Raw genomic sequence first — 15284 nt, 5'->3', positions numbered from 1 at the left:
ACCATTCGGAATTCACAGAGGGACGTAGGTTCAAATCTCGATGAAACACTAAAAAATTAAAAAACAAAAAAAAAAAAAACGAAACATTTTTCCAATAGCGGTCACCCCTCGGCAGGCAATGGCAAACCTCCGAGTGTATTTCTGGCATGAAAAAGCTCCTCATAAAAATATCTGCCGTTCGGAGTCGGCTTTAAAATGTAAGTCCCTCCATTTGTGGAATAACATCAAGACGCACACCACAAATAGGAGGAGGAGCTCGGCCAAACCCCCAAAAAGGGTGTACGCGCCAATTATATATATATATATAATTTATAAGCCAGCATTCATGGTTAAATTTCAAAAGATGTGAGCGTAAACCGGCTGCCAAGTAAAAAAATAACCTCAAAAAACACAAAAATTCTTATATTTACCGGTAGAAAGCGCTAAGTCAAAATATAGTTTTTAAAAAATCCACTGTTAATAATGCCGAAAAACACATACATATGTATGTTACATTTACAGACACATATATTTCATATATGTTAATATTTTTTGCTAATTATTGATTTTGAGGTTAGAATTTGTGACCTTAAGTGGGAATGGAGTGAGTAGTAGGACAAAAGTATTACTATTTACAAAGACATATTTATTTTGTATATTAAGCAATTTATGTAGGCTAAGATATTTTGCAACATATTTTACGTTTTTCTCTGTTTCGGTATTTTTAATGTGTTGTAATTAGCAATACGCGCAAGCAACGGCATCGATTCGTATTTATTTTGTATTGCATTTTTTAATAAACTTACTTATTTTACAATATTTTTATTACCTAATCTAAAATATGCTTTTCTTCAGCAAACGACAACCACAACAACAACAACTAGCGGTGATTTATGTATATGTGACAACAGTTGTTGTTGTTGTTGCATATGTTAAATAGCACGCGCGCGCTCGTTGGCGCGTCTGTGGTGTTGTACGATTTCGTTAATTACTTTGGTTTAAAATTGTATTTGTTGTAATTTTGCAAAGCGAACAAGCTTATTTGAATATAAATATATTCGTATTTATTTATTTTTTTTTTTTGTTATTTTTTCCACTGCAGCGCTAAGTACAAAGTATCTTTTTGTGCCCGCCAAGTTTCTGGTTTCTTTCATAATTAAGCGCCCAGCGCACAGCCAGCAGCAACAACTCGCTACAAACTGAGCCGTTCATGGCAGCGCGCTATTCATACCCGTACGCTCGCACATACGTTCACTTACCTCTCTGCATATTTGCTGCTGCAATCCACTTACGATCTGGTGTCAATCACAAGCGCACCCCCGAGTCAGGTTTGTCTAATTTACTTGAAATGCAATCCGCAGCGCTTAACGCCCTGCTTCACGCGATTAGAATGCCGCTGTTGGCTCGTACGCCGCAAACGGCCGCTCAACGGTCATGCTTGGTAAGCTGCAGTGGCGCTTTGCCGCTTAGCGATAACGTTTCACTACCTTGATTATTATTGTCTGTATTTATGTTGCCGCTATTGTTTTTACTACTGCCGCCGCTGTAGCTGTTATTTTGCTCTACTGCGCCGACGCGCGTCGTTCGTCGCACCACTTCCACTTCATCGTCTGAGTCGTCATGCACATTGATCTCTTCTTCCGAGTCCTCGGAGGAATCATCGACAGTAACCAGCTGTTGTTGTTGTTGCTGATGTTGATGGTGCTGCTGTTTGAGTTCATCCGTCCCACCGCCGCCCATGTTTGCCGCATTGGCCGATAACGTTGCTGCCACAGCGTATTGCCGCACCAAGTGCGCAAATGCCGCGGCGGAGGGCGAACCCACTAGCGAGCGAAAAGCGCTATGCTCACCGCCCATTGATAATGGCGCTGATGCTGTGGGCGATGTGCTGAGTTGCTGCTGCTGATGCTGTTGTTGCTGTTGTGACGTCGCTATGGTTGCCGCCAACGTAGCCGCCAAGTGTTGCGGATGCTGTTGCTGCGCCGCCGCTGCTGTCTCCGCACTCACATCCGTCGTCGTGTGTTGTAACTGACCGCCGGCCACCGCCGCATAATGCGCCTTGGCGGCTAAATGTTGTTGTTGCTGTTGTTGTTGGTGATGGTGTTGCTGCTGTTGGCTGTAGTGATTCAGCAGCATTGTCGCAGCCGTACTGTTCGGCGTTACGTGTGGGGGGTGAGGCGCATGATGTGCCAAATGGTGTGCGAGCGGACGTAGCTCCAACTCGTTCCCTTGGGAATTTGCTGTCGTCCCGGTTGCTTGGCCGCCAAGTGTGTAATGGTGGTGCGGTGTTGGTTGGTCGGTGGCCGCACAGGTAGAGGCGTTGCTGTTGCTGTGACAGCTGGAGGTCGGTGAAGCAGCCACGCCCATCGTTGTTGGCGGTGCATGGCTGTGACTGTGGTGACTGTGGTTGAGGCTGTTGTTGTTGTTGTTGTAGCTGTTGTTGTTGTTGCTTTCGGGCGACGGCTGTGAATGCGGAATGTGAGGATGGCCGGAGGGGCTGGAGCGCTGTTTCAGCAGATTCATACGTTGATGGCGGCGCCACTTCGCTCTTCTGTTGGAAAACCAAACCTGAATTGATCAATGCGGAAAGGACGATGTGGTTAGTTAAAAAATAAACGCGACTATAAATACGAAAGCAGCGGATAAGAGAACAAAAAAGAAATGAGCGATTGAGTGAAGCAAATAAAAACCAAACAACGGTTAAAAAATTTAAAGCGAAATGAGATGAAGAGAATGCCACGCTATCCAGTGAAACTTAATTGATGTAGGGAAATTAATCAATAATCAGGAAATATGAAGTAAAGAATCCAAAGGATGTGGATATGGATCTAGATAGTTGATATTATATTTGTACTGATAGAAATATAAATAATTATTAGGGTGTGGATACTGATATGAATATGAATTTGAACATTTATGGATTCAATTTAGATATCCATCCGATTAAGGGCATGGATACGGAAATGGCTAAAATGGATACCCAATAATATTTCAAATAAGGGATAAACTTTCAATACCCTAAACCAACAAAGCATAACTCTGTAAAATTATTAAATATCCCAACGCCACTTACTTGCACACGCGCCTCACTCAACGACGTCCGGCTAGACAAACGTTCACGCGTGCTCACACATGGATAATGACTTTTATCGAACTCCTTCTCCAGCTCTTCCAATTGTTCCGGGCTAAAAGTGGTGCGATTGCGACGAAATTTTGGCTCATCATCATCGTCCAAGTAATCCGAATCGACGTGCCGACTGTCATCAGGCGATTCAAGAGTGTCCCGACTGCCCGATCCGGGGGATATTGCACGGTTATTTGTTGTCAGTAGGCCGCTAGCCGAAGCGCTGCCAACATTACTGGCACCTCCAGTACCACCACCGCCACCTGATGGGGGTAGTGTAGTAAGCGTCGGACCTGCCGCTTGCGTGGGCCAAAAGTGAGCAGTTGTTGGTGCATTCGCCGCCGCCGCCGCAGCCGCTGCAGAGGGATGCCAGGTAAAGCCGCCATAAGGGTGTGGCGGATAAAGACTGTAGGCGGCAGTACGCGCGAATTCACTGGCCACCCGCTCAGCTGCACGATTACGCAAAATGCGATTGATGGAAGAAACTGATGGAGCGGTTGTGTTAGTGCAAACGGCTGCAAAGGGAAGAGTGAATAAAGCGAGTGGTTTTAAAGAATAATATTCGTTTGTTGTTCGGTAAGTATTGAAATAGAAATACATTGAGTGCTTGCTTCTCTACGAACGAAATTACCTGATGCTCTTAAGAAAGTTTGGCAGCTCTTGTTAACAAATTGTTTTTCTGGCTAGATAAAATCCATAGATAACTATTGTAAAAAAAATGTGCTCAACAAAAAAAATAAGTATGTATATATGTATATGTATCGTATATATGAAAAATGTTGTCTTGGCATAGAGTGCTAAATGCATGCCCACCACTGTACTCGTAGGTATATGTATATTAAGGCGGGTCAATTTTTTCGATGTTCTTTCTAGTAGATTCGGATTCTATAAGTACAATACATAAAATTCAAACAAAAGGAATTCACTTGAGTCTAATTTAAAAAAAAAAAAATGAAGGAGAGAATAACGTTTTTTTTTTTTTTTGTTTTTTTTGTCGGGACAACCAGCCAGTGCAGCACTCAGACATTAATTAAGTCCATTGTACTACACTTGGATTCCCTTTTAGTTTTCTTTAAATCTACCCGATCTCCAAAGAAATCTGAATAGTTCTTGTGGTGCCAAGGAGCCAAGGTGGTCGCTTCTTTACACATCAGTGCCAAAGACCTCAAACCTTATTCGAGCGAAGGCGGGGCAGATGCACAGGCAGTGGTCCGCCGTCTCATCCTCCTCTTCACAAGCTGGGCAGAGTACACTGTCTGAGATGCCCACCCTTTCCATGTGCTTTATCTAGCTATCTGCACTCCCTTCTGCTTAATGACAGAAAGGTTTGCGACAGTCGGTCAGATATGACAGGTAAGATCAGTTTAGTCAATCTGCAGCCTCTCTCAGCCTGCCAAGCTTGCTTGTGGGTTAGAGTAACCCGTTTGCTAACCGTGGCCCACGTGTCCCGGGACCCATGTTAGCATCAGGCTATTATGTCTACCGACATAGTTCAGCCTGGATTTACAGGACTATGGTGACTAGCTCAACTATTATTAGAGCTAGTCACCATAGGTTACAATTTTCATGATAAAATTTACTTAGATATTTTAAGTTACAAAGAAAACAATAAAGCTAACATTTAAAGAAACGAGAAAAATTACCTATGAATTAATATTATCTGTTTTAAGTCTAAGTGAGTCCATGCTACTTATACAGGGTGGACCATATAGCGTTTGCTTTTTGAACCACCTATTTTTTTGAGAATGGTAACACAAATGACATGACAAATGTGTTCATAATTTACTTAAAGGTTTGACATTTACGAAATGGGACGCTATACGCTTGAACAAAATTGGGAAATATTGAAAACCTATTTCCAAAGTGGTGAGTCTTCTTCTTCTTCCGCGGTTACAGTAAATGGTGAGCGTTACCGAGAGAGGCTCAACGAGTCTTTGTGTCCAAAAATTGAAGAGGATGACATGGACGACATTTGGTTTCAACAGGACGGTGCAACTTGTCACACTGCCAAAGTTACACTCGAATCTTTGGCTACTGCTTTTGAATTCCGATATCAATTGGCCGCCGCGGAGCTGTGATTTAAGCTCTTTGGACTATTTTTTGTGGAGAGCCGTACAGGCCAGATGCTATGCGAACCATCCAGAGACGATTGATGCTTTAAAACACGAAATCGAAGTTGCCATTCATAAAATTGGAGCCCAAATAATCGAAAATGTGCTTAAAAATTGGGTTGATCGAACGGCGTACTGTAAAGCCAGTCGTGGCAGTCGTTTGAACGATATTATTTTTCATTCATAAATGACAATGTTCAATCTTCAAAATAAAAAAAATAAGTTTGAAAAAATATTGATTAGTTTTTTTTTATAGCCGATTCAAAAAGCAAATTTTACATGGCCCACCCTATAGCTATTAAATTTTGGTACGGAAAATGCCAAAACCGAGTACCAGACACTAAGGACTGACTTTCTGACGTTAGTGTTTTGTATTTAACAGCAACACTTCGTGGACATTATTCTGAGAGCGAGGTACCCAGCTACTTTCGAGTAAAAGATTTTATGCGAAAGTAAGACGAATCTGAACTGAAGAAGCTTATCCAGGGGCATAGGGTAGACAGTGTCAGCAAAATGAGAAGCATGGTCTGTTGCCTTGATCCCAAACACAAAATGAATAATATTATTGGACCGTACATTAAATTTGTGTGTGCATGCTTAACCACAATTTACAAAGATTTCTCAACCATGCATTAACGATGGCATAACATACTTGAACATATGTTTAACGATGAAAATGCGAATGCGCAGAGGAGTAAAGTATTGCGTGGTCAATAGGGCGAAGTATTCCGTACAACTTATCAACGACTCAATTTAAGAGATTATTCTAAGTCAATCTTGGGTTAGAAATGATTCCGATTTGAAGTGACGTGGTGCTTTCTGCAAATAGCAAGCACTTGAAACTTCTTAGAGTTAAGAGTTAATTCATTATCGGATGCCCATTTGTTAATGCGACACACATTTTAGTTGATTTCAAGAAGAACAGTCATTTATATCATTGAGCTTGCAAGATCGATAAATCTGGACATCCTCTGCATACAAGTGAGATTGCAATTCGGTAAAAATTCGCTGGTAGATCGTTGATGTACAAAGAAAAGAGATGACAACTGATATCTGTTTATTTATTTAAAGAACATAAATGAAATAACAAAATAATAGACAGTTTTTTCCAATAACGATCGCTCCTCGACAGTATTACTGTCATAAAAAAGCTCTTCATTAGAAATTATCTCCCACTCGGAGTCGGTTTAAAACAGTAGGTCCCTCCATTTGTGGAACAACATCAAGAAGCACATCACAAATACGAGGAGGAGCTCGGCCAAATGCCTTACAAAAGTATACGCACCAAATACTTTTTTTGTTTTTCTTCTTATGATGGCGTTACAAAGCAAACTAAGTGAAATTTTCTAATATTATATAGCATTAGCATTATGTGGGATATTTCATTTTTTATATCTAAATCAAACTAAAACTAGCAAAAAATGGAAAATAATTAAATTTTACAGCACTTAAGAAATGTATTTGTAATTTTTTTTGTTATTATATTTTTTTTTTCAACCAGCAACGCACTCGTACTTCCAACTATTTTAGATCGTTTTTACTTGCAACGGGAGGTGTAATTTTTCTGTTTTCATAATAATTAATAACAATTTATTTTAATTTAATTAAAAATAATTTCTTTAAAAATTTGAGAAGCTGGAAATTAACTTTAGGTCACTGTTCTAATAGACTTTTTATCTAGGGATTTTATCTAGAATCTAAATCTGCTAGACACAATGTCGCGAAAAATCGCTCCATACAAATTGGTGCACCCTAATGTGCATATATTAATACATATAGGTCGGAAATCTGATTTAGTCAGCCATATCACTAAATCCAGCAAAGAAGGATTTTCATAGCTTCTACGAAAAGCACATCGCTGAGTGCGAATTGCTACGTCATTAACTCGAAATTCGTAGAGTGGCAACACTGAGGTCATAAGTAGCGTCAATTTTTAGATTTTACAAAGAATTTTTTACGACGTGTTTTGGGTGCTTCTAAATGAGATTCAAAAGAAAAAGCTAGCTTTGATTTACCAATATATGAAACTGCAGCAAAATAGTAAAATGTGAATTTCACAGGGTTTGATTGAAAAGTAATGAGCCTTATTTTTTTAAGCAGTTTTATTAAACCTTTTGGCTTATACAACTAATATTCTTCAAAATAGGACCCTTGAGCGTCAATTCACCGCTGGTAGTGGTCCTTCCACTGCAGGAAACATTTTTTAAACTCATCCGTCGGAATCGCGTTCAATTCGGCTGTCCCAGTTTTTTGGATCGCCTCGATGGAGTCGAAACGCTGCCCCTTCAGCTTTCTTTTCAGGCGCGGGAACAAGAAGAAGTCTGGAGGGGACAGGTCTGGGCTCTAGGGAGAGTGGGGAAGCACCGGAACCCCCATTTTGGCCAATGCAGAGGTGCAGAAAAAGGCGTTGTGCGCCGGCGCATTGTCGTGATGAAGGGTCTAATTGTTGACGAGGTCGGGCCGAACCCGGGCGACGCGGTTTCAGCACTTCTTTGTAAAATGCCGCGTTTACAGTGCTTCCTGGAGGTACAAACTGTTTAGCTTTATTTGATCGAGTAACGTTGCTCCAACGATCGCTGCATTTTCGCCACTGCAAAATCCTAACACACTTTTAAAACAGTTTTCACGCGCGGAGCGATGTTGACTGCACCGCTGTCGCCAGCGAACTGGGACCGGTTTCTAGTGGAAGGGGAAGGTCCAACGATCATTTTCCCCCACCTGCCTATTCGGTTGATCGCTTGGCAAATGCTCCGCGCGGGAAGGCTCATTACTTTTAAATCAAACCCCGTAAATCTAAAACTAAAAAAACAAAGCACGTGCATAAATGATCATTTGTTCAATAAAAAATTGTTAAAAAAACTGTGAAATTTAAAACTTTTAAAATTATATATTTTAGCACCCAGAAATTTTCCGTACAAAGTATCATCCATTTGCAAAGGATTATTGATTTCCGTTGCATTTGAAATATTCTTAAATTTTGCTATTTTCTTTCATTCAAAAATTTTATTACTCCCAAAAGAATTCATTTTATACGCAAAAAAAAAATGAAAATAATTATAAAGTAGCGAAAAGGAAATAATTTAATATAAGCTAAAATTTGTTTGTCTACTTCGTGTCGACTGGTGTCGAAAAATTAATATCTTGCAGTTCAGTTTGGCAACACTTTTTTCGAGTTCTCATTGATTCAATGATAGCAAATTTTTCATGCTCGTAGTGGAGGTCTGTATTCATTCAAGTTTTATACGACGAACTCAGCCACAAAACTGCAAAGCAACTGAATCGGAAGGTTTGACCTGTGATGCAAGACTTCTCTTACCCAGCGCCTGCAGTCCATAAAGGGGTTGGAGATTCGCTACTTACGATTGATGATGCCGCATTCTGCTCTTACGCCATATATCTCAACGCATTTATCGAGCCAATAAGATTTATATAAGCTTATCAATTTATCAATGTACAGTTTTACAAAATTAACCGCTTCACTTGCTTAAGCTTAACTTTAGTCCCAATTCAACAGATATCCGAAGGCATACGCACACATAAGACAAAGGCATATCATAAAGTGGTTTAATGAATTAAGTCGCTTTGGAGGCATTTTATGAGTTATTAAACCACTTTGCATCAAACCGCTTTATCTGTGCGCTCTGCTTCTGTAGTAGTGCCACTTCAACCGACTTAAGCCATCATTAGCCCAGATGGGCAATCAATCAAGTAGCGAGCAACGCGCAAACAAACAGTATCGGATTAAAATCTAATGACTTAAGGGAAGCAAGCAGCACACACTGACACACACACGCCTTCAAACTTGGATAGAGAAGGCACCTTCATTGCGCTACTATTCACCTCGTCTTACCAAGCGGCCATGTGCATGCATATCTGTTTCGTACACATTTAATCAGCGCTGCATTCTAATTGGTGTTTACGATCTTACGCCTAACGCGCTGCTTGCATGCATGCACACCAACACTCATGCATTTCCACACACTTTCATATTAATATGGAAGTAATAATTCTGTAACAAGTCTGTTTCATATATGTTTGTATGTACATACCTTCCGATATCAACCGTTCGCGTATTTCCCATGCGAATATAGTCGGATTCTCGCGCTTGTACTGCTCGATCTTTGAGACAACTGTTGGTGTAGCGACTTTTGGCTTGGAGCCACCAATTAGACCAGGTGGACGCAATGAGCCTGCAAATGGATGAAACAAACGAAAAAGCGACGGCAAAATAAAGTAAATTATTACTGTTTGAGTAATTGAAGATAAGTAAATAAGTAAAAATATACAAGTACAGGAAAGTTATAATTATGGAAAGTTTGTGATGCGCAGATACGCGTAGAAAAGTTGTTAAAATGCAGAAATGCAAGTTCTTTATGTACTCGTTTAAAAAAAAGAAAGTGTGTGGTAGTTCACGGAACCCGCACGATTGAAGTGAAACTTCTTTTATCAACAAATCAATAATTTAACTATTATTTCAATATAATGCATGCAGAAGTCATGGAAAGCATGGAATGGAATTTTATTAAACAGAATTATTTATTTATTTTAATATAAAAAGAAATGAATTTATTGTACTCAATTACATTTGGTTCTCGGCATTGTCATTATCATTATTGGATTCGTTTTCCAAAAATGAAACAAGGGCTTTATGGTAACTGAAATACGTAAAAAATGATCTACATTCTAATCTATCAAGGTATCGATGAAATACTGCATCAATGGTAGTTCCGCATCTTGTTGTTGGTACTACAAATTATCACTTATCGTACAACCGGAGGATTCACTGTCACGGTGTTCAACAGTAGCTCTTAATTTTTTACGCTCCAAATACTCACGTTGCCGTTCAGCACCTGTTTTCGGTTTCCGTTTTTGTTGATTTGATGCCATATTTAACAGAAATCAATCAACAAAACAAAATATGTTTGTAAGATTTGCTCAAAACTACACACACACTCTATGACGCGTCTCGCGTTACTAATAATATTGTGTTTGGGATAACTGTCAACTGTTTCCACCGAAATGCGTTCGCAAAGTGTATGGTCTTTGGTATGGTAAACAGATTTATGATACATTATTTTGCGGCGACAGCACAGCGCGATAGCCCAGCGGCTAGCAATGTGGGCTTCCGATCCGAAATCCTTGGTTCGAATCACAAGAAAATTTTTTTTTTTTTTTTTTATACATTTATTTCATTTTGTTTTATGATATGTTTATGAGCAGATTTTTTTCATGGCAGAAATACACTCGGAGGTTTGCCATTGCCTGCCGAGGGGCGACCGCTATTAGAAAAATGTTTTCATTAATTTTGCTTTCACCGAGATTCGAACCAACGACCTCTCTGTGAATTCCGAATGGTGATCACGCACCAACCCACTCGGCTACGGCGGCCGTCAATCAAATGTCATATTTACAAATTACATTCGATAAGAATGCAATAATAAACGACCGCATTACATTCACGACGACACGCCACGCCAGTCTTTTAACAGATGGCGCTGGCATAGCGTGAGTTTTACGTAGTTTAGCGTAGTTTTACTCCTCACAGCGTTTCATCCACGCCACGCTTTTAACAGATGGCGCTGGCGTAGCGTCACATGCCGATGAAACGCTATGGTTTTACTCCTCACAGCGTTTCATCCTTCGAGACAAAAGAAGTTTCACTTCAAAAAAAAAAACTAAGCATGCGTGAAGTTCGTTACTGCTTGCGCACACACAGGATGACAGGATATGTCAACACTGCATGCAGAAACTCATCAACACTTCTGCTCAAGTCTCCCTCCACGGTGCGCAACTCAATCCAACTAAAGCCACACTGAGCAATTAACAATTTGCTCGCAGTAAAAAATGCAATTAGTGAGCTGTTTACTGTTTAAATAAATATTAATCACCATCAAGTCCCAGTTGTGTTGCTGTGACAAAATGCGCCACAAAAAAGGATGCCACTATAGACACTAACACTAACGAAGCAATCATCGCCAACTGGGAACCCTTTCCAAATGCCACTGCTACATTATCAATCATCTTTGGCTTGCAACAACTCTCTGCTCGGCTACTGCTAGCCTGACTCACTCAGTGAGTGGCCGGCGTTTGCGTTACCTGGCTACCGATTTGCCGTCGCAGCGATCTTTATCACACATACATACATACATACATAATTGTCCATACATATGTATGAGTGTGCAAATAAACTTGTATACAAAGTACTTATGTGAATATAATAGCTTTATCAGCAATTTGCAATCGGCGAGACGAGTATTTTGTACCTACAAGGCGCTACTGACGGACAGCGGCGGAAGTCAAGCATCAAGCGGTGCGAAGTATGTGTGTATGTATGCATACATGAAAGATATATTGAAATGTGTAGCGCTGTATTATGCACCTATTGGTGTTGTACAATGTAAATATGTGTTGTTGTTGTTGCTTGTTACATTAATAGCGCATTGCATGCAGCAAATAAGTAGCAGTTTTGCTGCACTTATTGTTGCAATCGTACGAATACGAATACGTAAAGCTGTAATTTTTAAAAGCATATGCAGGTATGTCAGGTAGTATATACATACATATATGGAGACATTACAGTAATCTATGGAGAGAGGGGCTTAGATACAAAATATCCATTGTAATATTAGTTTACTGTTGGAGGGGAAGAGGAAATCCACGGTAACAGCATTACATGACGTCGCAGGGGCTGTGGAAAAATCTTTGGAGAGCAAACAATTTACTTTGGCGGCGTTTACAGATATAGAGGGACTTTAAATAACATCAGGACGGAGTCAGTTGTCACTGCCTTCATGACATTAGCTGCAGGGTCTGGTGGCTTTAGCCCTCCTGCCACTGCAACAACTTCCCTACAACATAGCAGGGACAAGATTTCGAGTTAGACTAGAGCTGGAAAGACTTATCTGTTTCTGAATCTCGTCCCTGCTCGGCCGCAGAGAATATAATGAGGTGGCAGGAGAGGCAAAGTCAAGGTAGTGTCTTTTGCTAGTTGCTATTGACCAATTTCTGACTAAATTAAATAAGGGTGGGGCTAAGATAATAGCATACGTCGATGACTTGCTCCTAATGCTATCGGGACCATTTCCCTCAGTCATGGCTGAGATCTTGGAAAGTTCATTTTCTGCACTCAGCCGCTGGGCTTCCAGTTGTCAATATTAGACAAGTCCAAGCACTTAGTCAGTTGTAATAAGGAAAGGAAGGAAAAGAGAGACAGGATAGCTACAGTATGGATGGTAAGACTGAAAAATTGGGTTGTGGTCACTCTTCCGCCAATCTTTTGGATTCATTAATGAATCTTAAGAGATCCGGAAGGGAAAGAGTATGAACTTTTTCCATACTCTGTACATCGCACCCCTACAGTCTAAGTCTGATTCTAGAATACGCCGGGCAGCTACAGAGAAAACGCTCTGCTGTGTTCTCATTCTCAAGAGAGGATAGACATATTAAGTCGTCAATGATTCACATGGTAGCCATATGCTGACCACAGGTGCTGTGTCCTGCGATTACACCCACCAGTACTCTCAGGCTCTTTCTACTAAGTTTCATAAGAAAGTTCGCTAATTGCGTGTATGGTTCTTTCCCAACGAACTTGGCTACTCTGCAGGAGCCCAACTCAGACGAAGGTCTTCTTTGGGTAGACCTCATGAAGTCGTCAATCCATAGTTCAACCAATGCAGAATTGACCCCTAGGAAGGGTTCAGAGCCCAGTGGTATGCTTGCAGAGCCTTCATTAGCCAGTTTATCAACCAACTCGTTTCCTGTAATACCACAGTGTCCGAGCACACAAATAAGACAAATTTTGTTGTGTTTTAGAACACTGTTCAGTAGGCCGGGTCGATTTGTGGGGAGGCAAAAAAATCGCCCATTGCTCTGTGAAAATCATATTCTAGGGATCAAAATAAGAAACTTTGCCCAAGGAACCATACCTCTAAAACAAATTCTGATGTCCCCCAATTCGGGTCGAACTTTTTAGTTTCTTTTCTCATGTAAAGGCCAAAAATGGTGATATTTTGAAATTATTGTATGGGGAACCCCCCAGGGGAGTTCCAGGGGGTGTGCCACTGGCATGGGTGGATCGGCCGTCTAAAGTTAGTGGGGGTCTGTCATACATTTGGACTCGATTGGAGCACTCTAAATGGGTCCACGTGGGATTTTTTCTTCGACCCAAATTGGGTGACATCAGAATTCGTTTTAGAGGTATGGTTCCTTCGGCAAAGTTTCTTATTTTGATCCCTAGAATACGATTTTCACAGAGCAATGAGCGATTTTTAAATCGACCCGCCCTACTGTTCAGCATACAAGAGTCAACTCTGATAAAACGGAGCTGATGCCATTTACGAGAAGGTTTATATTTTTATACTTTTTAGATTAAATTACCACCTTCTCCCACTCTCAGCAGAGGAGTGGGCAAAGAATAGCTTGTTTCGTCACCAATGGATCATGTAGAACTTTCCCCATCGCTGCCTTTAATGCCATTTTGTACTTGCTTCCCATCGGCTTTCACGTTATATCTATCGCGGCTCAAAGTGCAATCAGGTTAAAGGAAGTTGACCTCTGGAGGCAATCTCTCAAGGGACATGGTAGCATTTTTGGGCAGTTAACACCGTATTTCTCCGAACTTCGTACAAATCTCTCTATACGCAAACTGGAGTTTAAGGGCCGTGCCGGGGTAATCTTTCCAAATCTGTACCGGGACTATTACTTCTGTTTTCACTTTCCTCTAAGTCATTGACTGGCCCAAAAATTTTCCTCGGCTTTATTAATGGGAACTTTGATTTATCTAACTCCTTACAATATTTTTCCCTACAATTAGCTTTGGTCCAGTTGGTCGCTCCAAAGAACATAAATTCAAGCTCATTCTAAATTGCAACAGAGCTTAGCCTCTACTTAGGTCAGGATGAATGGCTACCCACGCAAGAGCCTACATGGAAAAGGAAAACCAGAAAGAAAAAAACAGGGGGAAAATGGGAGAAGGGTTTTTGGATTGGAAAATAACGACAAACAGTCGCTAATTACATTTGTCATAGTTGAAGCTATTGATGAAACTCACCAAGTGCCTGATATTTAAAGCTGCTATATGCGCAGCTGGAGCAAAAAAGTGAGAACACAGATGTCTAAATCTTAGCCCATTGGGAGCAGGGCAGCTGAGAAGAACATGCTGAGATGATTCCATCTCATCCTTATCCAGGGACTAGATGTAATCCCAACTCTCATCCCATGAATACCTAACGGACAATGTCCAGTAAGGACACCCACCAAATTCGCGAGACGCGTGTTTGTTATCCTTAGAAGTTCTCTCGAGTGCCCCCGATCAACCCTGACCAGAAGATCTTGCAATATTGCACATTGACACGAGGCCCATCTTTCCAGGAGTAGACCACAGATTCTCAATAAAACCGCAATCCTCTTATTTCGAGGTGAAATCTCTATGGCCCCCCGTATAGCTAACTGATCAGCCCAGCATATTCCCGCTACGCCACTGGGACCGGGAACCCAAATGGACCCCATACCGAAGTATTCAGATACAGTAGGGAGAGAAATCAGCCATTTCCCTATTAGTTTCGAACGCACAAACAACGTGCCCAGCGCCCTAATTTCCGCCTGACTGTTGGAGTAGATATTTATCTCCTTACAGTAGTTACAGAAGTAAACAACCAATCAACTGCTTTTATAAGTGCGGCTAATGCCGCTTGGTAAACACTACAGTGAGCTTGGTGGGGAGCTCCTCATAGAATATTCCCCCACCAACCCTTCCTTTCCGCTTCGAGCCAACTGTAATCATGTCAGCCATTCCCTGTGCCCTCCCTTGAGGGAATATGAATGAAAAAAATACCGCTCAAACCCAGCAAACGCGTTATTGATCAAACACCATGCGAATGAACTCAAAGCTTCTAAGAATACTTAAGAACCCTAGCCACTATTTGCGTAGAGAGTTCGTACCGAGCTTGACAAGACAGTGCCTAGATCTAACCATTGCTCCTTTGTAAAGAAAGGTAATGCGATCTCTCTCTCTCTTTCTCTCTCTCTCAATTCCTCTCCTCCCCGATGGGGCATAGGACCTCAACGGTAAA

General features: G+C 41.1%; 1 protein-coding gene across 1 annotated transcript in view; it reads right to left on the bottom strand.

The window, feature by feature from the left end:
• Window positions 1-330: 330 nt before the first annotated feature.
• LOC129241044 (box A-binding factor-like) overlaps window positions 331-15284 on the bottom strand; it is a 30020-nt gene continuing 15066 nt past the window's right edge. Inside the window, exons 3-5 of the mRNA XM_054877178.1 lie at window positions 9264-9404; window positions 3053-3618; window positions 331-2547 (exon numbers count right to left, since the gene is read on the bottom strand). Of these exons, the coding sequence (XP_054733153.1) occupies window positions 1405-2547; window positions 3053-3618; window positions 9264-9404 (1850 nt within the window). The 3' untranslated portion in view covers window positions 331-1404. The remainder of the gene's footprint in view (window positions 2548-3052; window positions 3619-9263; window positions 9405-15284) is intronic.

Source organism: Anastrepha obliqua, chromosome 3 (assembly GCF_027943255.1).
Source record: "Anastrepha obliqua isolate idAnaObli1 chromosome 3, idAnaObli1_1.0, whole genome shotgun sequence".
Lineage (NCBI taxonomy): Eukaryota > Metazoa > Arthropoda > Insecta > Diptera > Tephritidae > Anastrepha > Anastrepha obliqua.
This window is presented reverse-complemented; position numbering and strand designations above follow the sequence as displayed.